This window comes from Magnolia sinica, chromosome 11 (genome assembly GCF_029962835.1).
Source record: "Magnolia sinica isolate HGM2019 chromosome 11, MsV1, whole genome shotgun sequence".
In the NCBI taxonomy this organism is placed as follows: Eukaryota; Viridiplantae; Streptophyta; class Magnoliopsida; order Magnoliales; family Magnoliaceae; genus Magnolia; species Magnolia sinica.
The window spans coordinates 538,926-564,014 of NC_080583.1; the positions used below are offsets into that span (position 1 = coordinate 538,926).

At 39.7% G+C, this 25,089-nt stretch overlaps 1 protein-coding gene across 4 annotated transcripts; it reads right to left on the minus strand.

The window, feature by feature from the left end:
* Nucleotides 1-2,188: 2,188 nt before the first annotated feature.
* Nucleotides 2,189-24,284, minus strand: LOC131218502 (coatomer subunit gamma-2). Of its 4 annotated transcripts, none has more exons than XM_058213063.1 (19): nucleotides 24,240-24,256; nucleotides 24,123-24,189; nucleotides 23,637-23,734; nucleotides 23,466-23,516; nucleotides 18,546-18,659; nucleotides 18,231-18,431; nucleotides 18,048-18,149; nucleotides 11,853-11,960; nucleotides 11,524-11,757; nucleotides 9,580-9,830; nucleotides 9,299-9,470; nucleotides 8,004-8,159; nucleotides 7,862-7,912; nucleotides 5,350-5,490; nucleotides 5,070-5,267; nucleotides 4,826-4,957; nucleotides 4,553-4,726; nucleotides 3,479-3,718; nucleotides 2,189-2,593 (listed from the first exon to the last, which is right to left on the minus strand). In XM_058213063.1, the coding sequence occupies exons 2-19, from the start codon at nucleotides 24,166-24,168 to the stop codon at nucleotides 2,399-2,401; spliced, it is 2,664 nt and encodes an 887-aa protein (XP_058069046.1). In that variant the 5' UTR covers nucleotides 24,169-24,189; nucleotides 24,240-24,256; the 3' UTR covers nucleotides 2,189-2,398. The 4 variants fall into 4 exon arrangements, with proteins under 4 accessions (XP_058069046.1, XP_058069048.1, XP_058069045.1 ...); XM_058213065.1 differs by having other exon boundaries at nucleotides 23,637-23,731; nucleotides 24,238-24,254; XM_058213062.1 differs by having other exon boundaries at nucleotides 24,123-24,284.
* Nucleotides 24,285-25,089: the final 805 nt, after the last annotated feature.

Here is a 25,089-nt window from a genome sequence, read left to right on the forward strand (position 1 = left end):
ATTAAATTTAAATTTAAAATTAAAGCTGTAATTAAAACAATCTAATTTAATCTATTATCATATATATATATATATATATATATATAGGTGAAACTAACCACTGGCAATTAGATAGAATATATATGGATGGGAAAACCAGGTTTGAATAGAGCATACCACCTAATATTTGCTGTTATTTGGATCGCTGAAGCTAACATTTTGACTGGGTCATGTTGCTCAATGGGTGTCAAGTGTTTTGATTTTTGAGGATGTTTTGGTTAATATAAAATCCTCAATTTCAATAGAGGTTTGGTCATGTGAGTTTTGTTCCTCACACCGCTACGGATATCAGCAACGGGGCAAAAGCTTTGTCCTCGCCATGTAAAATCAATATATGTAGTGGGACGTCTGGTAGCTTGCATTTGATATGCATTCACAACTACATAGAATATATAGAATATATGTGAATTGGAATCACTAGTATTTGTCAGTCTGTAATTGAAATTCTTGAGAATCTGGCAATTCAATGACTAGAGTCATCAAATTGTGTTTGATAGCTTGTATTGGAAATAAAGAGAGTGGGAGAGATGTCTTGACTTGTGAATCAGTTGTAATCAGAATCAATGTGAAATGGAATTACCTGATTTTGTTGTGACTTCAAATAAGTGCCTTTTGGTGTAACAATCCCCTACAAATCGATTACCAGTCCACACCGATTCACACTCCTAAACAATCTCTAAATGCATCTAAGTTCACGTAAATGCATTTAAGTACAGTAAGCATGACTAAGTCTATACGTGTGCAACATGATGCGTGTGCTTAGACTATAGTTAGACGCACTTAGAAAGCATTGTATGAGATTCGGGCTCTAAAATTTTTGCCAGTGGTTCACTTGTAACAATTTTATTTATGGCCCACCTGATGAGTGGACCAGCTTGATTTCCGGGTTAGCTAATCTGCACAGAATGGCATGAAGAGGTACATATAGGCTTTGAAAACTTCTCCATGGCAAAGCCATTAATAGCTTCTTACAAGGAAGTGAACTTCATTGCTTCTTCAATGACTGCCAAATGTCTCAGTAATTATTTCTTATGTCTGAGGCGTTCACATTATTGTCTTGAATGCCATTGACTGAGAGTGGGTGGATAAAAAAGTAAAAACCATAGCCAATGATCCGACCGCAAGAAAAGGTCCGGCAACTTGTGGCCCTGGATTGTTCAATGCAGGAGATATCAGACCCCCAATATGAACGCGGATTGTATACTGAGTAAACTCAGTGGGGGCCGCATTGATTTATTTGTCTTATCTATTATGTCCATCCATTTTAACAACTACTTTTAGAACATGAGCCCAAAATTGAACCATATCCAAAGCTCAAGTGGACCACACCATAAGAAACAGTGGGAATTGAACGCCTACCGTTGAAAGCTTCTTGGGGGCCCGAGGATGGATGTTCCAGATCACGAGTTAGCATGACAGATACATTAGGATTTCCCCAATAAATAACTTTCAGCATCTGAGCGTACTACATTGTACTGTTTAATGTGTTTTTTACTCAACAAGTTCTGGCAATTCATACCCATACATATGGCAGACGTATAAGAACTGGGCTATTCATCTGGAGAGCTAAATCGTTTTTGAATGTGGTGAAAAGAGGAAAAACACTAAAAAAGAAAACAAAATTGTAATGATTATCATATAATGACTGCATTTCCTTCATCATTATGTAATTCAGCTGCCCTAAATAAATCTTGTCCATTCAAGGAAATCCATTGCCGAAGAGCCGAATCAGAGAGATTTCCAAGCGAACGTCTTGTGAATCAGTTTGACCGTTGGAATGGTTGGATTCACTAAGCATTCAAAGAGGATTTATTTTTCTCTTGCATGCTTAACACCTATTCCTACAGAGCAAGAAATGGACCAAGCGACAACATTAACCACCTATGTCAACGATGAACCTCCAATGTCCAGGTGTGGTCACACCGTCTCTAACACATCCGTCTTCTGCCTCTTTCCTCTCTTGCAATGTTCCCGATGGCAGTCGTCCCTGAAGATGACTGCTTCCATGTATATTGCCCTCTAGGTTATTGCGTGAGGGGAAGGCAATGGGAATGACAGCAAATCGGTAGAGGAATGGTCACTTTGCTTGTTGCAACCTCGGATGGAGAGAGAGAGAGAGAGTAGCATGAACAGAAACAAAATCCAAAGATACAAAACAAAATAAATTGTTAGATTTTTATTTATCACATCCTCTGAACCAACCAATTCACTACCTGTAAATGGATTTGTCTCTCATTTTGACACAAGCAAACCTTTCAAGCTAATAATCAATTAAGACGGAATAAACTCCTTCGCCTCATCTCTGACCTCACTCAGAAAAAAACAAAAAGAAGTGCCAGAAGTTCTAAAGGGACGCCCATCAGCCGCTAGCAACGATTTCATGGATGGCATCACTGACAGCTGGATCATCAGATCTAACGGCGAGCTTCATGGCAACTTGCTTAGGCCCGTCGATCCCAAACGATAATCTGACCAGCACTTTCACGTTGCCAATGAACACCCCAGACAATAGACACGTGTGGGATCTTGAATTGCTTGGAACAACCTCTGTGCCCTGCCAACCACCAGAATACACTGTCCAGTCAGCAACCAGAAATAATTATAAATGGCATGGCAGTTAAGATCTTCTAGAAAAGATATCAATGTTGGCCGTGATTTTCAATGTTGGCAAAGAACAGATGATTCATCACATTCAGCACAAAGATTCCATTAAGTGTTTGGAGTTTCCAGCTCCAAAGGTTGACAAGCAACATGATAGGACAGCACCAAATTGCAATTGAGGTATGTTTACGAGCTTATCACACTCGAGATTTAGGGCCTGTTTGCATGCAACTCCCTAATGCAAGGGTTTTCTGACAAAACAGGGATTTTCATACAACTTTCATATCGACAAAATCAGTCAAACTCACTGAAAACCAATCAGTGGGGATTTTACCACCACTTTTTAATGAGATGGGGAATAGACAGGGCTCAGAAAATGCACCAAATACACAACACGAACTGGGGTTTGCCTCAAGATGGTGTTTAGGTTGGAAAAGTGGGAAAAAGGAAGCCTGCTTCTGCTAGTTCCATTTTCCATGCCACCCGAAAGGCTAAAAAGCCTACCTTGTTGGCTAGAAGCCCTCCCAAAAACTGATTTGGCACCACACCCAAAATGCAGCCTTGATGCATTTACAGAATCCCTGACATTCATGAATAGTTTCCAGACACCCAAAAACACACCTTGATATGATATGCCATAGAGAAAAACAGAATGGTTATTGTAAAAAGGTATAATAGTTGGAGAACCATTGTGTTGGGGTAGCCACATTTTCAAAATATAACTGGTACTGGGTCGCGGAGATTTTTTAATAAAACAATTTCAGGGTTTTGGTAGACATAATCTGAGGCTTGTTACGCACATCAAAGAAACACATTATTGCCGTGATAACAAACTTACCTCACAGGGCTGCATGCCGAGAATGTTGATGACAGCACTCACAGCCTCTGCCAAGCTCTCCCTCACGCCAAGGCCATACTCATCAACCCTCTCGGATTCTGGGTCCATGCTTTCCCAAGCATTTTTGAAATTGGAAACTCTCACCTTCAAGATATAATCTGCAGAAACAACCTCGAGATCTTCCAGCTGGTACTCATCTTCGACGCCCTCATCCTCTGCTTCGCCAGTAGATGAGTCGACCTACAGCATGCCAATCAAAATAAAAGCCACTGATAAAGCATTCGACGGAGATTCACTGTAATGAATGGTTAAGATGTGTTTCACTTTGTCATGCAGATCATTCAAAGGAAAAAGGAAGATATATATATATATATATTCAGAAAGACGATGACTTGGTTCATGAGCCCATGAATTACAATTATTTAGGAGCAGTCACTTGCCCTGATGCATTAAGACAAACAGTTTCCTGATGAGCCCATCCACACAAGTGGGGCACATGGTTTGGTGACCCAGACTGCTGTCCCAAAAAAAATTCATATTGGAAGATGCTGACCTAACTTGGCCTGGTAGCACACCAGCCAGTCCCAACCCGGATGAGAGTTGATGTCAGGTGGGCAACCAGTATTCCAGAAATCAAACTTCTTGTCAATCTGTCATGAGAATTCATGTTCCAAATCTCGCAATTCATGAAAAAGAATTCATAAACTCAACTGAAACTAGTTGGGAGAAGACTCCAATGAAGATGATGACAAGTGGAAGATGTTGATCCTTCAAAAAGTGGACCACAAATAGATGGTAAAGAGATTTCATGCAACGATGGTCAAAAGGAAGGCTAAAGATCAGACACCTAGGATGCTCAAAATCGGGAAGATTTTTGAGCCGTGCCCCATACATAATGGGCCAATGATGCCAGTGGTCTGTATCACCACACCATGGGCCCCACTTCCACGGACCGCTTCAGGAAACTATCCAAATCATGATGCACAGGACATGATGCTCCTTAATATTGGGGAGTCAGAATGGAACGTTAAGAAGTGCCAGGCATGCTCAAATAGCAAAGTGGAGCATAATTACCTCCTTTACAATGAACTTGAGCATGTTTGAGAATTTTCCAACAGCAGGAGCACCTTCTGGCTTTTCAAAAGCCACGAAAATCTGTCCAGGCGAATCATAAGGTAGACTTCTCAAAGGCTTGGAAGCAACTTCTGAAAATTCCTCTGCTTCGGAAGCATCCACAAAAACAGTAACCTGGAAGCATGCAAATGTACAAGAGAAGGTAATAAATTTAAATTTCCAAGAAAAAAAAAAAAGAAGTACAGAAAGTTGCTTTCAAAAATAATCACTTACATTTTCCAGTAGTTGTTCAGGAATGGTGTTAGTACAGTTGTACTGGAACACAACATGTCCATCATAAATGTGCTTGACAACACTGACCGCATATTCAGTTTCAGCTTCTGTGAGCTCCACTGGTGCAGAAGACTGTAAATGTAAAAATACCGAAGAAAAAAAAGAGGCACAAAGGTCAACCCTTACTACATGTAAATCAACAACATGCATTTATTTTCTTCAAGAAAGCATCAATCGAGAGAACCTTGAAAAGCTTCCCAAAGCTTGAAAACTCAGGAATGGATGAAAGCAATTTTTCATATGCGTCGACAGTTGATGTAGGAGCACTGGGAGGAGCACCCAGACCAGATGGCTTTTTACCCGGAGCTTTCTTCTCAGCAAGAGGCTGTGATTTAACCTCCTTAGGCACAGAAGCAATATCGAAAGATTCTTCAGAAGCCTCCTGTTCCCATGTTAAACAGCAAATGAGAATCGAAGCTTGGGAAAACTCGCATGTCAAGAACCATGATTGGAAGAATACATACATAGTTCTGCAGGCTCTTTTCCAGGTTGACCAGTGGCACATCCAATGAGCCGAAAAGGAAGTCTTTTACGTCTTCGTCACTTTCACCAACCGAACCATCACCCCCAAGCATATCGAGATAAAGTGTCGCCCGATCACGAACCTATAAACAACCCATTAGCAGAATGTGTGTGTGCGTGTGTGCGCCCGCTTAGGCATAAGAAAGAGAACATGATGTAGAAACTAGAATGAATAATTAATGAAAGCAGCAGAATGATTGGATTGGTTGATGCTGAAATGCCTCCTTAAAACTTGTAGAAACTAGAATGAAAAACTAATGAAAGCGGCAGAATGATTGGATTGGTAGACACTGAAATGCCTCGTTAAAACTTGTAGAAACCATAATGAAAAACTAATGAAAGCGGCAGAATGAATTGATGAGTTTAAACGGAATCCCTTGCTGTTCCTGCAAGCCTAAGTAAAACAAGAAAATGAGTAGTAGCAGCACAAATCAAGCTTTGAGCAATCACTAATTTCCTTCAGGAAGGCAGAATCCAATCAGATTACACAATTTGGTTCTTTGCATGTTATGCAGCTGACCACAACATGTGTCATGGTTCCATAACCAAAATATAGTCAATTATATTTATCGATAGGCTTGTCTCTAAAAGGATGGGTTGTAGAAATATCTAAAAATGCAATCAGGTGGGCTGAGATCAGGGACTGTCCGTGGAGAATCACTGGCCTGGTTTCTGAAGCTTTATATCTCTCTCAAGGCCTTCAGCTCTCTCTCCAGCATGTAGGCAGGGGTGTCCAGATGAGCTACAGATTTTCAATTTCAGAGCCCACAAGTATTAGCAACTTTAGCTGTTGTATTAGGGGTATTTGGTTGTTTGCTGGGGAAGGTCCCCTTTGAGCTTTTGTTGCAGCTCTTGAGCTGTTCATGTTGTAGTAGCATGTTGCTTTCTTAATAAACTTGAAGATAACCCTTCAAAATAACCAGCCTGCTGCACTTGGATGTTAGTTCTTGCAAACAAAGTCATCCTAGACTTTGTTAGCAACACTGAACGTTTTAGGCTTTTAGCAAAGACAAATCCATCAAGTCACAGTTTGCCTACAAATCCAAATACACCAGATACTACTAAAGCTTATCACTGGATGGACTGGTTGTATAAAGAAATAGGAGTTTTTTTTTTTTTTTTTTTGAAATGTAATAGAAGAAAAATTCATGATGGAATAGAGAACTTATAAATTAGCTACAAAACAAGATTGTAGCGCCTTCAACACAAAAAACCTTTTCAATATAGTAGTAACAGCAGAGCTGTAATTTTGAGTTAATGTTAAAACATGAATGGCTTCAGGAAGAAAGCATTACACCTTCAGGGCATGTTTGTTTTTGTTTAATCCAAAATGTGGATCCAGAAAAATAGCATAGAATTCACAGGAAATGGAAACAAAGAGATTCCACACTGCAAACTGTCATTTGGTTTTGCGGTGCAGTTTTCAATGTATTCATGTGGAATAAGGTTTTCCATAACAGAAACAGTCACCGAAAAGTCCACCACCGTTACCTTTATGATACAAGCCGTAACGACCGTTACAGACCACAGCGGCCGTTACAGTCTTTTTTTATTGACCAAAATAAAAAAAGAAAGAAAAAGAAGGAAAAACATGTATCTGCCCTGTAACGGACTGTTACAAGGCCGTTACAGCTTTTACAAGGGGCGTAACGTTAGTTACAGGTTATTTTTTTCATAACAGACGTTACAATCCCGTAATGTGTAACAGTTGCCACCATTACCTTTACGTAACGGCCTTAACAGCCCCGTAACAATCATTATGGCATGCCATGATGTGGAATGAAAAAATATTAATGGCCAAAAGGTCGCCCAACTATGTTCGGTGCTTCGGAAGCTGACTTACACATTTTTTGCACAACATCACTCAGGAAACTATATTCCACACTATTTCCTTTTTTCCACAAATGAGGAGAAGTCTGAGTCCACGGAATTCAATTTTATTTCAAAGGTATTGCATTATAACAAACAGGCCCTTAGTGCCTATTAATGTTTTTTTTTCAGATAATCAATATCAGTAACAAAGAAATGAGAACTGGGATTTATACAAGCAGATTATTCAGTGCAATCAGTATTTTCCCTTGCAACATACTCTGATTCCTATCAGTTTCAGTATGAATCTGCATTCCAATGCCAGTGTACTTGAAACAAAACCATAAATAATCTTCTGATGCAAATGTTTGACACTTTTTTTTTCTTTTTTTCTTTTTTATTTGGAAACAATTTGAAACTCAAATATAACTGCTAATGAAGAAAAAGAATAATTGAAACAAATCCTGGTGGAAAAACCATTTTGAAGTTCAAAGAGATAATGATGAAAAAGTTCTCAAAGATGAGCAATATGCCAATATCACATCATTTAATTTCAGAGACATGGATGAAGAACCAATAAATAATACATGGCATGCATCAAAATGTATTTCACTACAAGCAAGGCTAGAAAAGTCTAGAACTCACCTCATCATCATTATCAAAGAGGCAGCGTCTCAACAGAACAAATATTCGGGGCTGTAACAAAAAACCAGCACAAATCCAAAAATCCATTAGTAACCAATCACAAATTGAACTAACTGCCTCTAAGAAAAGGAGATGAATGTACCTTCAATGAATCAACCAAGGCACCAAACTTTGCCAAGGTGCTAACGGCACTAGCCCGAACAGTGGCATTTTCAAGAATTACACGATTGTAAATGTAGCGTATATATTTACTGGGGTCTGTTGTCTTTGGCCCTTCATTTCCCAGCAAATGGAGTATCTAAAATACATCAAGAAAAAATGATAAACACCTTTCCAAAAAAGGGATTAAAAAAACAGCATCCTGCTAAAGTAACTACAATGTATGAAACTATGAATCCCCTATTTTCATCATTTCAGTATTAAAACAACAAATCCTCATATCCATCAGCCCAGCACGTGCAAATACTTTAACTGTGTGAAGTAAACACGTGATACAATAAAAGAACTAGTAGGGGCCAAATAGAGAATCCACATTTAGCATTTTATATTAAGCCAACCCATGTGAATGATGCACTAACTCTCCAAGTGTTGTTCAAGATCTTGCTTGAGAGCCAGTCTAGGCCTTTGCTAATTACCAAAATCAACAAATGAAAATGCTTAGGCATGCCCATCTAAAGGTGGAAATGGTCAAGGTAGGCTACCCGACCCGCAAGCCTGACCCAGGTTTGGGTCAGGGTTGGACCTACTAGCTTGGCCTGCAGGCTGAGTTTGGGTCTCCCATCTATGGCCTAATCAATTTTTGGGTCGGGCTTGGGCTCAAGTCATTTAGCCCGACTCCTCATGGACCAACCCAACTTTCTATGTACATGTGTTATATCCTACAAATATTCCATTCAAATCCTCAGTCAGCCAAACCACCATCATGAATGTAGACCACCATTTTCATTCCTTTAAAATGTTTGTTTCTTTGTGAGCATGTGTAGCCCACTTGATCAATGGATGAACTAGGAAGATTCAAGTGCGAAATAGGGATCAATTTTCAGGCCTGGGTTGGTCAGGTCGGGTCAGGCCCAAACATTTTTTGCCGGGCTCAGGCTTGGGTCAGTCTTGGCCCTTGGGCCTAAAGTGTCGGGCCTAGCCTGGCTGGCCTGTTGTTGCCCCTATGCCCATCCCAGTTCATAGGCACAGCAAAATGTACAAGGCAGATATCCTCACTGCATACTGATCCTGTGTTAGAACACTTCTATCTCCATTCGATGAAAATACTATTACATAAACAAAAAATATTAAAGACTAGGAAATTAGCAACAAAAATAAATGAATTGAGAGCATATATATATATATATATATATATATATTGAAAGGTGTGAATTGAGCGAATATGAACGTGAATCAGTAAATCAAGTGGGATCAATGATGGATCTGATGTTGCCTAACCTGGGTAGAAAGATATGTGAATTCACAGTCCTCAATAAATTCACAGAGATGAAACAAACCACTTTCTTTGGCATCTGGTATGTCTCTGATAAGGATTACAATTGAGTCAACAATTGCTTTCTTATATTCAAACCCCCCTTCTTCTCTGAGAATGTTGCTTAGAAAGTTCATCCTGGACAACCATTAAACACGCCTACAAGATTTAACTTCAATCGAGAAGAGAATCCGGTTCTAATAAAGCCAAGATTAAAAAACAGAGGTGTAAGTCTTAGCATACTCACAGTGATCGATACTTGAGTGGAAACTTTAGGCACAAAGATCGAATAGCTTCCACAACAACAATTTTAAACTCGTCTGCAATGTCAGACATGAAATTCGTTATCTGTTTCATCAGACGATCAACACTTGATTCATTGCCTGTCTTCAAAAGTGTAGTGATAGCAAGAGTAGCAATGCTTCTGTTTTGATCTGAAATTAAACTCTCCATATCTATGTTGCAATTTGTGACTGCAAGGGGATGTGTCATTGCAACCTGTGCAAAAAAGAATCAATTAAACAAAATAAAATTCCAAAATATGGAACCTAAAGTGTTTCTAGTAAACAAAGGATCCTATCAATCATACTGAAACCTAATTCCACAGATTTTGCATTGTTTAAAGAAATAACTCACGAAAAAGCAAGTTTATATTAAAAAGGCAGCAAGAAAATTAAAAAAAAAAAGCAATGATGATGACATCAACCAATACACTTTGAATGTTACAATGAGGAGCTGATTTGAGAAACATCCATCATATCAAAACTACAATATCTAGAGAATGAGCACCGACAAGCTTAATTTGTTGTCTACAGTGCATAGCATTCAAGCATGGATTCTTGCTCATGGGACGAGATTGAAATGCATTTCAATTTCAAGAAAATTGTGTATGCACTAGCAACATCTTATGCCACATTAAAAATTGGTTGAACATAAGCTGTCCATAGAATATAAATTATGTTTCTAAACATTAAGCAAGAATACAGATTGCATTCTTAGGCATTATTAGTAACCTATCAGCAGGCAAGCAGCTCCTTTTGTTTAACAAAAAGAAAGATAAACCACCTAACTAAACAACTAAATAAATCTTGTTTCCACTAAATGAAAACAGATAAATAGTGTAGAATGATGGAGGAAAAAAAAAACGCCCAAATGAATATGAAACCACATCTTAATTCCTTAGCTTTCATATCTTAATTCCTTAGCAGCGCGGAGCCTTTCCCGATGGAACAATGTCATATTTATTGATTTAGAAACAAATGCTAAGCCCTTTGAGTCCAACTGCTATGTCTAAATCAACCTCCCAACCCATCAAAATCCAAAGAACTAAGCTACTGTAGAACTGACAGAACCCACTACTCTGAATACAACTCCCAGCAAAATGCCAGATCACAGAAGCCAATGAATGATTTTCCAACCTATCCAATGGCAAGATAATTGACTAAGGCATAATCCTCCAATACTAATCCAGGATTTCCCACCAACCCCGACTCCATCACTCGATCTTCACAAGGGAAAAGGGTTAAGGCCTGTGACAGTAGCACTTTTTATTACAGAATCGGAACCGTTCATAGATTAGGTGACCAACTCCAGATTTGACTCAGGGATTTAAATCCTGGACATGGACATGCTCTCCCCTAAAACCCAGCACATGTATTGATGGATTGCATCTGGCAGAGTATGGTTATAATTTATAGGCCCTTCAGACCTGATGATTAGATCCAGTTGACAGACCTTTTGATGAATAAATCAATCACTATCAATGTTTTTTCCGGAAGGTTCTATCAGTGAAATATAGAAAGCAATTACTATAACAAAGATGGGAGATTGCTAGAGGAGAAACAAAATCACCAAATCAAAGAGGAAAGTTTGGAGGAAAAGACCTCACAGTTTTCAATTGCTATCTTCCCAAACTCATACTCAAACGCTCAACAGTCAACACGCTAGAAGCCCCAACCAAGGACTTGACATCTGGAAACCAATGATGTTTTTCTATTGAAGAAATTCTTATTCCCAGGACTCGCTAGAGAAAAGGCAAGAATGCAATCAGAATTTAAAAAACAAAGCATTTAATAAAATTAAGTTATCCATGGAAAAGATATTTATAAATTCTGCCATGTTGATAATAATGAAAAGGCGTAAGTTCAATAATACAGACGAATTAATATAAGGATAAGAGAAGAGAACCAACCTTATTTAGAGTACGCACAGCAGCAAATCGGAGCACTGGCTTGGACGAGCTCAAAAATAGTTGGAGAACAGTAATAGCAGGAGTCAGTTCTCGACTGGTAACTCCACTCAGCTCTGTTATTGCTCTTGCAGCTTCAAATATAACCATTTCTGCTTTGTGTCGCAGGCATCCCTCTAGAAAATCATAAAAAGGACGGTCTCCTGTTTGCGTGTTTTGGCTTGACTCACGTATTACCTAATCGGATGCACATTCCTTTCATACATGCTTAACGGTACATATGCGAAACAGCTTCTGAGCTTACTATAACAATTGAAGCGGAAGAGAAGTACCTGGCTAGCATATCGAATCAAAAGGCACTGTGCCAAAGGTGAGCGAACTGTTCCTCTTGTAAGGCTGGTAACAAGCTTACTAACAGCCAGGCGGTCATTCTGCCTAATCTGCAAGTTGGGAAATCCATGTATATTACATTGATAATATCAATATAGTAACAAGTCCTGAATTCCTATGTAATCTATTTTAACAAGTCCTGAACTCCTCTCTAATCTTAAACCGGAAACAGTTCAGAGATGAGCAATTCAGATTGTTTAGTGGGTTGCAACACAGCCTGCTATAAATTACTAATTACTAATAGACTCATGACATACTAGTCAAGAACTCTTTCTTCCATATGCATAAGTTTTTGAGGGGACGCGCTCTAGAAGTACATGGTTCAATAAGTTCTAGTTTACACAATCACCTGAGTAGCATCAAATCTAGAGCTGAATATGAACGTGATACCAGAGATGAATGTCTTAATGTGTTTGGAAGGCTTTCAATTTGTCTACCTACACTGCTATTAAAAAAATCAAAGGAGAGCTTACAACAAACAGATTTGTTAGAAAAAATAAAATCTAGTATAATGAAGCTGCCGTTATTGACCTTCAACTCCAAAAATGTGGTAAGGGCCATGCATATTGTTACAAACTGCAAGGCAAGTCCATGTCCATAGAACATTGAATCCTGGATAAGGTCTTCAAAAGATGTTGAGATTGTTGTTTGGATGCATGGAATAGTGGGTCCATGTCGAGATCTTGTGTTATAACTCCTCCACGAAGTCCTTTTCCTCAAAAAGTATACTGAAGGAGCATATATTGAAGAGGTGAGCTGTTCCACATGTGCCAACATGGCACACATATGCAACATACAGGTCATATACTGTTCAGTTGCTTATGCTGGAATATGGTTGCTAGGGCTGTCAACAGGTACCCAGATCCATGGGTACCTGAGGACCCCATCCAAAACTAAACAGGTCAAGGTGCCAATTTCAGGCCCATTTAGAAAGCAGGTTCGGTTTGGGTCCGCCATAAGCTATCCTTTTAAAAATCGTGTCTGATAGGGTCAGGTCTTAGATACCTGATAGGTACCTAGTCATTAGCAGGAATGAGCCAGTGATTGCATATCTAAATGAGGTCCAAGCTTCTTTTTTTTAATGATAATGAAATTTTATTAAGGAGAAAAACCAGGCCGAAAAGCCACATGCATCACGTGGGCCCCACTATATAAATTTTAGGACGCAAAAGTCAAGCTAGTCCACTCATCAAGTGCGTCAAAATATTAGAAATAGGTCGATGGCTACGAAAAACATGCCAAAGCTTTTTTCACCCATCCATTTCTTTTTGTAAATTGTGGCCCAACTGATGAGCAGACCAGCCTTATTTTTGTGCCAGAGCATTGAAATGATGGGGCCCACCGGATGGATGGATTGGATCGCAATCAAGTAAACCATATTTGCACATGTGAAGGCATGTAGATGAGATGCCATGTACACGAACTTGGGCTTAGGAAAGCTCTAGGCATGCTGTGATTAAGAGGTTTCAGTTCCCAGAAAAACTGAATTAAGAAATTTGCTACAAAATGTACATTGTAACTAATAGGCCTCAGTTTCCAAGAAAAAAAAAAACTGAATTGGGAGGTTTGCTAAAAGCCTACAATACATTCAAAGTGTTGCATTAGGACATTGGCGTATAGCAGTTGGATTAGGGGTTATGTTTCAATAATCCAAACCAATGGTTTGACGAGATATATAGTTGATAGTGGCTACACTGAAAATATTCAAGATTGGAATATCATAGAATTTAACATTCAAGAGAGAGAGAGAGAGAGAGAGAGAGAGGATCATAGAATTTGCCTACAAATCAATGGTTAAGGATACGGTCCATATCCATAGGAAATGAGTTAATGATCAAAGGGTTAAAAAATTCCTGCCTAAGAGTTTTTTAAAGTTATCCACCATCAACAGTGAGGCCCAGTGTATAAAAAGTTTGGATCATTAAAACATGACCCAGATCCGGCGTTTACACTCCCTACATCCCACGACAAAGTGTCGACATGCTGCTGCAGCAAACCACTTAATCAGAGTGGCTGGATCCGAATGATAATTCTCCACCATCTTGAAAATGGTGATGACTCATCCTCCTATCTGGAACTCAGGTAATGTTATCCATACCATACAAATTGTGCGGCATATTGTGGATGGAGCATTTCTCTAAAACCAAACAATAGATGGCTATAAAATGGATAGTTAAGAGTAAAATAGCAAATGGTCCACATTGCAATGGCAAAATCAAACAATTATATCAAAATCTAAGTGCAGTTTCTCAGGTTATGCTTCATCCACATTTAGGTCCGTGATTTGGATGTTAGAATTGTCATACAACTACACTCATGTCTAAGGTTAAAGGGTCACCACCATTTTTTAAATGCTGGTGAACTATCATAGGAGTCCCAACGTTCTTGGGATTTTGCTAAGCCCACCATCATACACTACATTCTATATTTCATGCCCTTGAACATGCTAAGCACATGTATCAAAGTTGTTCATCAGGTGGGCCACACTGTATAAATTCCCAAACCTGAAATCAACCCAAAGGGATGGTTGCAAGACCTATGGGTACCCAACAGGTACTGGACCTAGGTCATAGTAGGACATAACCACATATGACCCAAGGTCCACTCAATCAGGGTATGGGTACACTAGGACTGGACCCTAACCCGACCGATTGACAGCCCTAACTTTTATGGTAGACATTTGGAATAGAGAACTTTTTTAATTTTGTGAAACCCCTGTCCATTCTAATGAGGGCCTTGAAGTCTATAAAAAGAGAAATAAGGCTGGGGTGGGGCCCACAAGTCTTCTCTATGCCCCACAGGTCAGTTGACCAGTTGTAAAAACTAAAATAAGCAGTGCCGTTTGATGGGGACATCACGCGCACTCACGCCGCCTCCCCTACGCACGTACGTACGTAGAAGGAGGACCCCACCATCGATCTGGCTTGATGACGACGTCCAGGGAGGGCCTCCTAACTAGAAGTCAAGTTTTGGTTCAGAAAAGTGGCCCGATAGTCAAGAAAAGCCCACCATGGGATCTCATGATCGTGGCCCACTCGTCGGATTGGTTTTATATTTTAGGTTTTGCTTATTTTTATTATTTAAAACATCGTGAACGCTTTAGATTTCCTTGTTTGGTTTTTATTTTAGTTTACTTCATCGCCAAGTAATAGGTGTCGCACATGGTGCGAGTTTTTGGGTGTATGGTTCTCCCTATAAATAGGCACCCCTTGTAGTTCTTTTCATTCATTGAAGTTAATAAAAAATTCCTGCTTTATTTTTCTGCTCTCTTCGTGAGTTGTGGAAGAATTCAAAAGTGGGTGCGAAGCCCTCCCTTTTCGAAGGGCTAACTACCGTGGTGCGAAGCCACATCGATCTCCATTCACCCCCATCTTCCATCATCTTTTTTTTTCCATCTTCCCCCACCATCCGTACTTCGAATTTGTCATTTTGTTGCATCAGATTTGTTTCCAGATTTCGGCCCGCAGGCGAGCTGAAACTTCGGCGGAGCACTACGCACAAACCGTACATCGGATCGAGCTGAAATTTGAAGGTTTTGGAGTCCATCCCTGGCTGACCAGGGTCAAGGTGGCCTTTTTCTGAATAGTGGGCCCCACACACGTGCGGCCGGGATCACGCGCACGTCCGTCTGGGCCATTGTTGCTGTCCACACGCGGGATCATCTTTTGGCTCAGGTTTTTATCCTCTTTTATCCTCTCATAGCCATTTTTCATGAATCATAACCCTAGATTACATGATCCCTAATTGATTTGCCTCTTTCTATCACCTTAGGGTTCCTTGAATTGAAATTAGGGAATCCCTTGGTTTAGGGACTGATTTTTTATGCATGAGTAGTTGATTTTATTTCCCTTTGACATCGTTTGGTTTATAATTTTTATTGGTCCAGTCCTAGCCTGTGTCGGCTTGGACCCGCATAGATTCCCCTTTAATTGAATATTTGGATTTTCATGTGGGATGTGGAATTTGCGTGATTGTTTCTGAATTGGTGTGATCTAAGCCTGAAATCTTGCATATCATATTTAATTTTCCATGTCCTGCATCACCGTTGGGTCCCCTTTAGCCCAGCAGTGCACATGTGCTTTTAATTAGGAAAAGTTGACTACAGGGGTATTTTAGTAATAAGTATTTTTCTGTAAGTCAGCCAAGTAGTCTTAATTTAGGTCTTTTTCTTTAGGGAAATAGACATTGTAATTGGGTTTTTTGAAGAAAAGCAAAGAGCTTTCTTTGGGGGTGTGGCTGGTGGAGGTGCCGATCCCTTTCCTTCGTGTTGGTGTTGATGCCGTGGTGAACATATCTCTTTCCCTCTAATCTTTTGTAATCTTCTTCTTCTCTTCTTGCTTTCACATCTTCTATTTCAAACCTTTGAATCTCATTTGTTTTTTTCTTTATTTCTGAGTTTAGACAAACCCATCAACCCTAAAAGATCATCTAAAGGTCACATATAAGATTTTCGGGTTGTGAATTTTCAAATCCCTAGACCATTCAAATCCCATTCCCATCCTTACCCTAATCTGGAGGTTGTGTTTTCCCCATTCCACAAGGCTAACAAAGCTCTCGATTGGTTTCCCTAGCCCCTCTCTCTCTCTCTCTCTCTCTCTCTCTCTCTCTTTGTTCTATGCAGTCAACCTCTATATATATATATATATATATATATGGGAAATGGTTCTATGCGGTCGACCTCATGGGAACTACCACATGGGAATGAGGTACTTCCCATGAGGTCAAGCTGTGTGGGCCCCACCGTGATGCATGTCAAACATCTACCCCATCAGTCAGATGCACCATTCCATGGTGGGCCTCAGGCTTAAAAATCAAGTCAATCCATGACTTGTGTGGGCCACACCACATACAAAAGTTGAGAGGGGTTACCCTCCCATTAAAACATTCATAATCATTTTTTGGGCCCACCAAGATGTGGTTCACAAATCCAGCCCATCCATTATGTGTGCCCCACTTGGATGAGGGTTCGGACCAAGTTTCAGACGCATCCAAATTTTAGGTGGGCCCCACCAAGTGCTTTAATATGTTTTAGGCATGTCTTCACATGATTTTAGATGGTATGGCCCGCCCAAGTTCCGTATACAGCTGATTTTTGGGATATCCCATAATTTAAAGGAGACCCATCAAATGCACGGTGTTGATGTTCAACACGCATCACAGTGGGGCCCACACAGCTCAACCTCATGGGAAGTTCCCATGAGGTCAACCGCATAGAACCATGACTCCAGAATATTCATTTTTTTGTGGAAACCCCTACCTGATAGAACCCTCCATCTTAAGTGACAGCTACACTAAAACTATGGAAACCTCCAACATTCACGGGCAATACATCTTAAGTGAAGTCCTCCACACATCCGAATGACCCATATGTGTTTCGCTTTGCTAAAGTTTCAGCATTAATGACAGTTTAGCAGTTTGGTTGTTTTATTTATTGCTTTATTATATTCTATACTCTAGTTTTGAGAACATATTTTTATTTTGAGAAACCTTTGTCCATTCCTTGTTGCATTCCAACCTATCAAATGGATTCTGGAATATTCAATTTTTGTGGAAACCCCTACCCGACAGAAACCTCTGTCTTAGGTGACAACTACGCTAAAGCTATGGAAACATCCAACATCCAAGGGAAATGCCGTCTTAAGTGAAGTCTTCCGCATTAGTCTTCCACACATCCGAATGACCCATATGCATTTTGCTTTGCTAAAGTTTCAGCTTTATTGACAGTTTATCAGTTTGGTTTGTTTTATTTATTGCTTTATTATAGCCTATGCTCTATATTATACTCAGTTATATCCGATATTGTAGTATTTATTTGACAATTGATAAACGATAATTTGGTAACGTTTTGATCTCATATTTGGTCGAAATCATTTTCCATGAAACTGGTATCTGTTTGCCAGATTTCTCCCATTCTACTTTAAGCAATTTGTCTGCCTCAATCCAACTTGATCCACATCAATTGCTCAGAGCCTCAGACAACAAAAGGCCTAGCAACATCGCAATATGAGTGGGGCCAACGACTAAAAAGGCTACACTGCCATCCAATTCAACTACACCTTTGAAGAATGCCAAAGTGAAACCCTTGGAGTTCAGGATAAAACAAAACAAAAGAAAGAGAATAATATATGCAATTGTACCTGGTGGAGGAGTGCTAGTGCATGAAATTGTACTAGAGCAGCCCTTGATTGAACAGCTTCCTGTACCTCATTGCTCCACCTTTTCACAATTTCTGGATTCGTCTGTTCAAACACAAATTCATCTTATGAGGAAAACACTTGCAGCAAATGCATCGCATGCAACCATGGGCAACTTGATAGTACCTGGAGTAGGTGAACACCACTAACAAGAGCAGCACTTGCAACAACTGGATTCTTGTCAACAATCGCTTGCTTCAAGTACCTCTCAATTTGAGTAAGAAGGGTTCCGTCTGTAATTCTACAGAGAACCCTTATAGCATTGGCCCTGTACATGTCGGTCTTGCTATTCATATCTTTCATTAGAGAGCTCGTGACAATGATAACCTTTCACAGACAATGCACAAGTCATTGGCCAAGTTTCTGAGAAATGCAAATTTGAATAATAATAGTGACAATCAATGGAATAAACAAAGAAAAAGAACTCTTTTGAATTATAACCTCATCTGCGGAGGGGGAGAGCTCCTTGATCATCAAATAAACCATTCTCCTTAGGCCAGTATCCTTGGACTGAAAAAGCTTTGTGACGGCAAAAAATACCTCGGTGGCTTCAACCTGTAAATGTTTATGAAAATGCCACATATCATTCCAGCAAGTGACTCCGCTTATGATTGGCGTGAACTTGCAAGTTATCTCATTCAGGCCAGCAATCCAAACAGGTGGGCCCACCTTTCAATGTCCCAGGACATTCATCTGGTGGCCCCAACCATGGATAAGAAATTCAATAATCAACTTCCCTGTTAGACAATTGATGCAGGCCCAGGGCTAACTTAGGCCCACTGTAGGGCCAGCAATGACAGGCACATAACCCACCATAGGGCCCAACATGTGCCGACTTTTGGACTGTTTTTTTTTTTTTTTTTTGGAGGGGGGGCTAAATCAAGCATTGAAATTTACTATTTTGGGGAATTTCTATATTTGCTTTTACCATCTTATAGGTAGTTGCTTTTACTCTTGTTAGGCTTTTACCATTTTAGGTAGATTAAATTGATTTGAAATCAATCTCTTAGCTGTAGGGATTCTCATTAGGAATTTAATTAGAGTCTATAAACAAGATGGGTAGGAAGTAATCATTCCAAAGTTTTCTAAGCGTGAGTTCCTTTCTTAAGCATTCTAAGAAGAAGTTAGATATTAATAAAGTTATTTCTCCCTCTCTACTCAAATATTCTTGTGAGTGTAATTCTTTGTAATTCGGTGTTGATATCTCACTAATTCGATAACTATGTTGCACCATTTTAGTATCAGAGCAGGTCGTCTTTGGGGATTTTCGACTCTACGTCATTTCCTAAGGCATCAAAAGGGGTTGACATAGGAAGAATTCATGCAAGTAGCTCAAATGATCCGCGCACTCACGAAATGAATGAATCAACTCACACATACAGTAGGCAATCTCACTAATCATATGGGAATGCTCTGGCGTGAATGGAATCCAAATATCGAAGTTGGAGCATGTCGACATGTAGGATAAGATTCCCACCAAGGTCCTAACCAACATCGGGTAGCCCTGGGTTTGTGAAGACACCAATGATTGAATCTTTCAATTATTGGAATGTGACAAAGAACCTAGAATTAAGGAAGCAATTCAAAAATTCCATAGTCGATTGCATGTTCACAACTTCATTGATTGATCAAGCAAGGTAGAAAAGGTGTTCGAGTCCCTACCCACAACTTATGCCCATGACTTCTATTAAAGATGTCACAATCTACATCAAGGGAACAAGTTGGTAAATAAATAAATGCATCAAGGAGTTCCATATTTTAACATTACAATAGGGCCTCCCATAGGCCAAGGAATGATGGGCTGACATCCAACAACGAAGCCAAACCCCAACTCGGGGGAGGTGAATATGGAGGAGGGGCTAGTGCACCCAAGATGGAGCAAAGCAACACTTCTTTCATGTGCCTTTAAGTGTGGGCAACTGGAACATCATTCTTTTCATGGTCCTTCACATTAGTCTACAATTAAAATATTTAACTGAGGAAAGAGAATATGTGGAAGGCACTACCAACCGCATGAAAACGAAAGTTGAAGCGGACACAAAAATATGAAGAACATGCATATGAGGATGGGGTGCATGTTGGGGAAGATGTAGCAGATGTGTATGGTAAATTGTAATATAGGAATGTTGTTGATTACCCAATGGACTATGCTATCGACGCCTCAAATGGTTGATGAGGGTCAATAGTTGCGACATAAATCTTCCACACCACTTGTACTTCTGATGGGAAGATATGCACCATTTTGGTAGACGAGGGGAGCAGTGAGAATAATATCCCACAAGAAACTGTGGATAAATTAAAACTCAAAGAACATAGGCATCCGCGACCATGTCAAATTTGTTGGTTTGAGAAAGGTGGAGAAGTTTTTGTTAACTCTAGGTGCTTAGATTCCTTTTCTATTTTATCTAAGTACAAGGATGAGATATGGTGTGATGTGGTCCCGTGGGTGCATGCCATATTTTGTTAGGAAGACTGTGGTTGTGGGACTGAAATTTGATGCATTTGACTCCGGCCAACACATGTTCCTTTGTCAAGGATGGTGTTAATATCACATTGCACCCAATGAAACATCTTCCAACACCTAAATATGATAAAGAGGAGAAAAAAAAAATCACTCAATGTGCAGAAGTTTGAAGAGGAAAGATTTATCTGTAATTTCTGCACCATCATTGCAGCTGTCACCGATTGTGTGTAGGGAGGCAAGTTCGAACTAACTAAAGTCGCAGATCGAAGCTTCGGTGCCATAAAAATAAGATTATAGAGGTTTCAGTTCTTGCACTTTCGGACTTCAATAAAGTCAATGAAGTGGAAAGCAACACTTCAAATTTGGCATTGGAGCGGTGTTGAGTCAGGAAGGAAAGTCAATCACTCTTTTAGCAAGAAACTTAATGGTACACAGAAGAACTACTCCGTGTAGATCTCAAGTTTTATGCAGTGGTCCAAGCGCTATGACATTAGAGACACTACCTGATTCATCGAGATTTCATTTTCTACTCTGACCATGAGCGTTGAATTATCTCAACTCTCAAAACAAGTCAAGTATTCGTCACACGAAATCAATGGCTTTCCTACAAGAGTGTACTTTCCTTTTACAGCGCAAAGCTGGAAGTCAGAACAATGCAGCAAATGCTTTGAGAATGAGGGTGGTTCCACTAGGAACTCTCTCCGTGGAGGTCGTCGGATTTGAGGTATTAAAAGAACAATACAAAGATGACCCCTTTTTTGGCAAAGTACTCGATAGGTGTGTCAATGGTCGAGATCCAAAGTGTGAATTATCCCACGTGATGGATATCTATTCAAGGGTTCTCGCATATGCATTCCCGAAGGATCATTGCAAGAGAATATCATATTTGAGCTTCACGGAGGAGGACCGAGTGGACACTTTGGAAAAGATAAAAATTAGCCATAGTGGAGGAAAAATACTACTAGCCCCGTGTACGCCATGACGTTGAACGGTTCGTAGCACAATGTCCCGATGCCAAGTCTCCAAAGGTCATGTGTAGAATACCAGCCTTTATACATCGCTTCCCATTCTAGTTGCACCATAGGTGGATATTTCTATAGACTTCATTTTGAATCGTCATAAGACTAAAGGATTCGATTTTCGTTGTGATTGACCGTTTTTCAAAGATGGCATACTTCATTCCATGCAAAAGGATGGCAAACGCTACGCATATCACCAACATATCATCCTCAAACAAACGAACAAACCGAGACAGTCAACGAGAGCCTTGGTAACCACATTAGGAGTATCGTAGGTGACAACACATCTCAGTCCCAGGCTAAGTTTGCCTACAACAACTTAATAAATCGTACTACTGGAAAATCTCCATTTAAGATCGTAAATGAGAGAAATCCACATCATGTACTTGACTTAGTACCATTACAGGTGCAAGATTAAGTGAGCGAAAATGTTGATACTTTTGCCAAGCAAGTCCAAGACTTGCAAGCTCAAATAAAGAAGAAGATTGAAGACAGCAACACCAAGTACCGAGAAGCTACGAACAAACATCATCGTGAGAAGATATATAAAAGAAATTTATGGTTTGTCTCTTTTTTGAGAATAACTTACAATAAGCTCAAATCTAAGAAGACCGGTCCATGCTGAGTCAAGATAAAATTGGGTAACAATGCCTATGAAATCAAGTTGCCAAATGGCTTAGATATCTCATTGACTTTCATTCTAGTGGATTTATTTGAGTACCATGGCAAGGCATCTAACATGCAAGATGAAGCCATTATCGATATGGATAAACAGCTCCCAAGGAGAAGAAGAAAGAAATTGAACAAGTGTTGTAAATGAAAACTGCTAATACTCGAATGGGCCAATACAGGCAATACTTGGTGAAATGGAAGAACAGGCCCTATCCTAAATGCACATAGATCACGGGCAATGAATTAAAAATGTTGGATCAGAAAACTCTCCTATTTATATGACGCATCCAACTCATCAAAGTCGAGTTTTTTTCCAACTCAGGAAGAATGATGCAAGCCTACAGCCCACTAAGGTCCATCTAAGCCCACTGTAGGGCATGGCAATGATGCAGGCCCATAACCCACTGTAGGGTCCAACATGTGCTACTTTTTTTACTGTTTATTTATAGATGCTAAATCAAGGATTGCAATTTACTACTGTTAGGAAATATAGGGTAGAGTTGAAGGTGATTGAAAGACATGAGGGAGATGTGATTGATGCGATTGAAGACATGGGGTTGATTTAGAGATATAATTAGGAATTTATATATTTGCTTTTATTCTTGTTAGGATTTTAACATATTAGGTAGATTAGATTGATTTGAAAAAAATCTCTTAGTTCGAGGGACTCATTAGGGATTCACATAGAGTCTTTAAAAGTGGGGAAGGGGGGGTCATTCCAAAATTTTCTAAGTGTGGGTTCTTTTCTTGAGCATTGTAAAGAGAAGTTTGATATTAATAAAGTTCTTTCTTCCTCCACTCAAATATTCTTGTGAGTGTAATTCTTGTCTACTTCTTTGTAATTCAGTCGATGTCTCGTTGATTCAATAACCGGATTGCACCAACAATCTAGCCAACCGACAATCAGCCAGCAAATGGATGTTAGAAAGAAAAGTACAGTCCAATTGGGTGTGTACCGGTAAGCTCCACAAGTTGGAAAGCAGGGACTGTTTGGTGGAGGTTCTACCATTGCTCATATACAGTGGGGCTCACACAAAAAATAATCTCAACCATTGAAAGCTGGGATCCACAGGTATAAAATGATGTCCCGTGCAAAGAAACATTTAATTCTTGCCATGCATTGTATAACACCTCGTTCAAAATACACCAAAACATCTATCAGAAAAGGGATCAGATGGAACAGAATCTGGAGTGCTGAAATCTGACCTTTGTAAATGTTTCCCCCTGATTGAGTAAATACAACAGTTTTGTGATGACCTGAGAATCGGAAAATCATCAATAAAAATCAATGCCCTGAGAGAGAAACTGGACAAACGTGATAAAGAGAAAACAAATAAAAGCGAAAAGGCTTGAAGATTTGAGTAGTAGAATTGAAACCTGAGAACATCTCCTCGCATCAAGCTGAGGATCATTGAAGACCCTGGCTTCTTGAAGGACCGCTCCCTTCTCAATCCCCAAGAACGGAGAGTATTCTGCTGTGAAGTCTCAAAAGAACATAAATAAGCAATCAGATTACCTCTACAACACAACGAGATATTGAAATCATACAAAAATGAGTAGAATTTCCCAAGATCAAAGCATAGATCTGAAACCATATTCAACAAAGAATACGAATCCAGACAAAATTCCCTTCAAAAACAGAAACATTTCTTGGATTGTAGATCTGAAAAAAGAGATCAGAGCGTAGATCTGAAACCTAGATTCCGGATCTATATTTTTCGAGCCCAAGAGTGGAAAAAAAAATGAAAATCCGAGCGTAAACGCGAAGATCGAGCAAGGTTGAGAGATCGGTCGATGAATGGAAGCAACGAAGATTGGAATAAGTGATGGAGAAAAGGGGATTTTGAGGGATTGGAAACGGACCTTCCTCATCTCTATCGTCGTCTTTCTTTATGAGAGGTTGAGCCATGGCGAAGTGAGAGATCTGAAACTCTCTCTCTCTCTCTCTGTCTCGCAAACTCTTTCTCTCTCTCCCTCTCTCTGTCTCGCAAACTCTCTCTCTCTCTCTCAAGTAAAGTTCGAGCTTTTGTAGACGGGTAAAACCATATGAAAATAGAGCACGACATATTCGGGATCTGGGGATCCACCAAGGTCGGTGGATTCCTGACTGTGCGGCCCCTGTGATGTATGTTCCTGAAATCCATACTGTCAATCCGTTTTTAAATATCATTTTATAGCATAATGTAAAAAAGTTAAAATGAGAAGATCCAACTCATGACCCACACCACAGGAATCAGTGGTGATTGAATCCCCACCATTAAAAACTTCATGGGGGCTGTCATAATGTTTATTTGTCATCCAACCTGTTGATAAGGTCACAAAACCTTAGATGGATGAAAGGACCACTCAAATATCAACTTGTCCAAAATTTTTGTGGCCCCTGAATGTTTTTAATGGTAAATGCTTAATCACTACTATTTCCTATGATGTAGGCTACCTGTGATTTGGATTTTTTTTCAAGGGCTCATGCATTGGAATGAACTGGTAAAGGAAATGGACGGAATGGATACAAGACATATATATGAATGTGCACCCCACAGTTAGTGATCCATGGAAGTCCAAACGTGGGATTAGATGGTGACAAGGTCAGACCCAAATCCACAGCTCAAGTGGTAGACTGAATGAAAGATAACCTCATTTCAACATTGAGGTCTTGGTATCCATTTCTCAACGGGGGCGGCTAACAGTAAAGTGTGGATTGACAGTGGGTGCACCAACAAGCTATAAAAAAATAAATAAATAAATAAATAAATACTGTAGTCAAATCACTAAAGAAGTGACATCACCAAGCTTTGTGGACTCCCCCATGATGCATGTGTTGTATCTAGAC

Coding starts and splice junctions, on each gene's coding strand:
- LOC131218502 (XM_058213062.1), bottom strand. CDS start 24,168: ATGGCTCAACCTCTCATAAAGAAAGACGACGATAGAGATGAGGAAG. Junction 18,660..23,465: donor AGGGGGAAACATTTACAAAG/GTCAGATTTCAG, acceptor AAACATTTACAG/GTTGAAGCCACCGAGGTATT. Junction 2,594..3,478: donor TCGGCATGCAGCCCTGTGAG/GTAAGTTTGTTA, acceptor GGTGGTTGGCAG/GGCACAGAGGTTGTTCCAAG.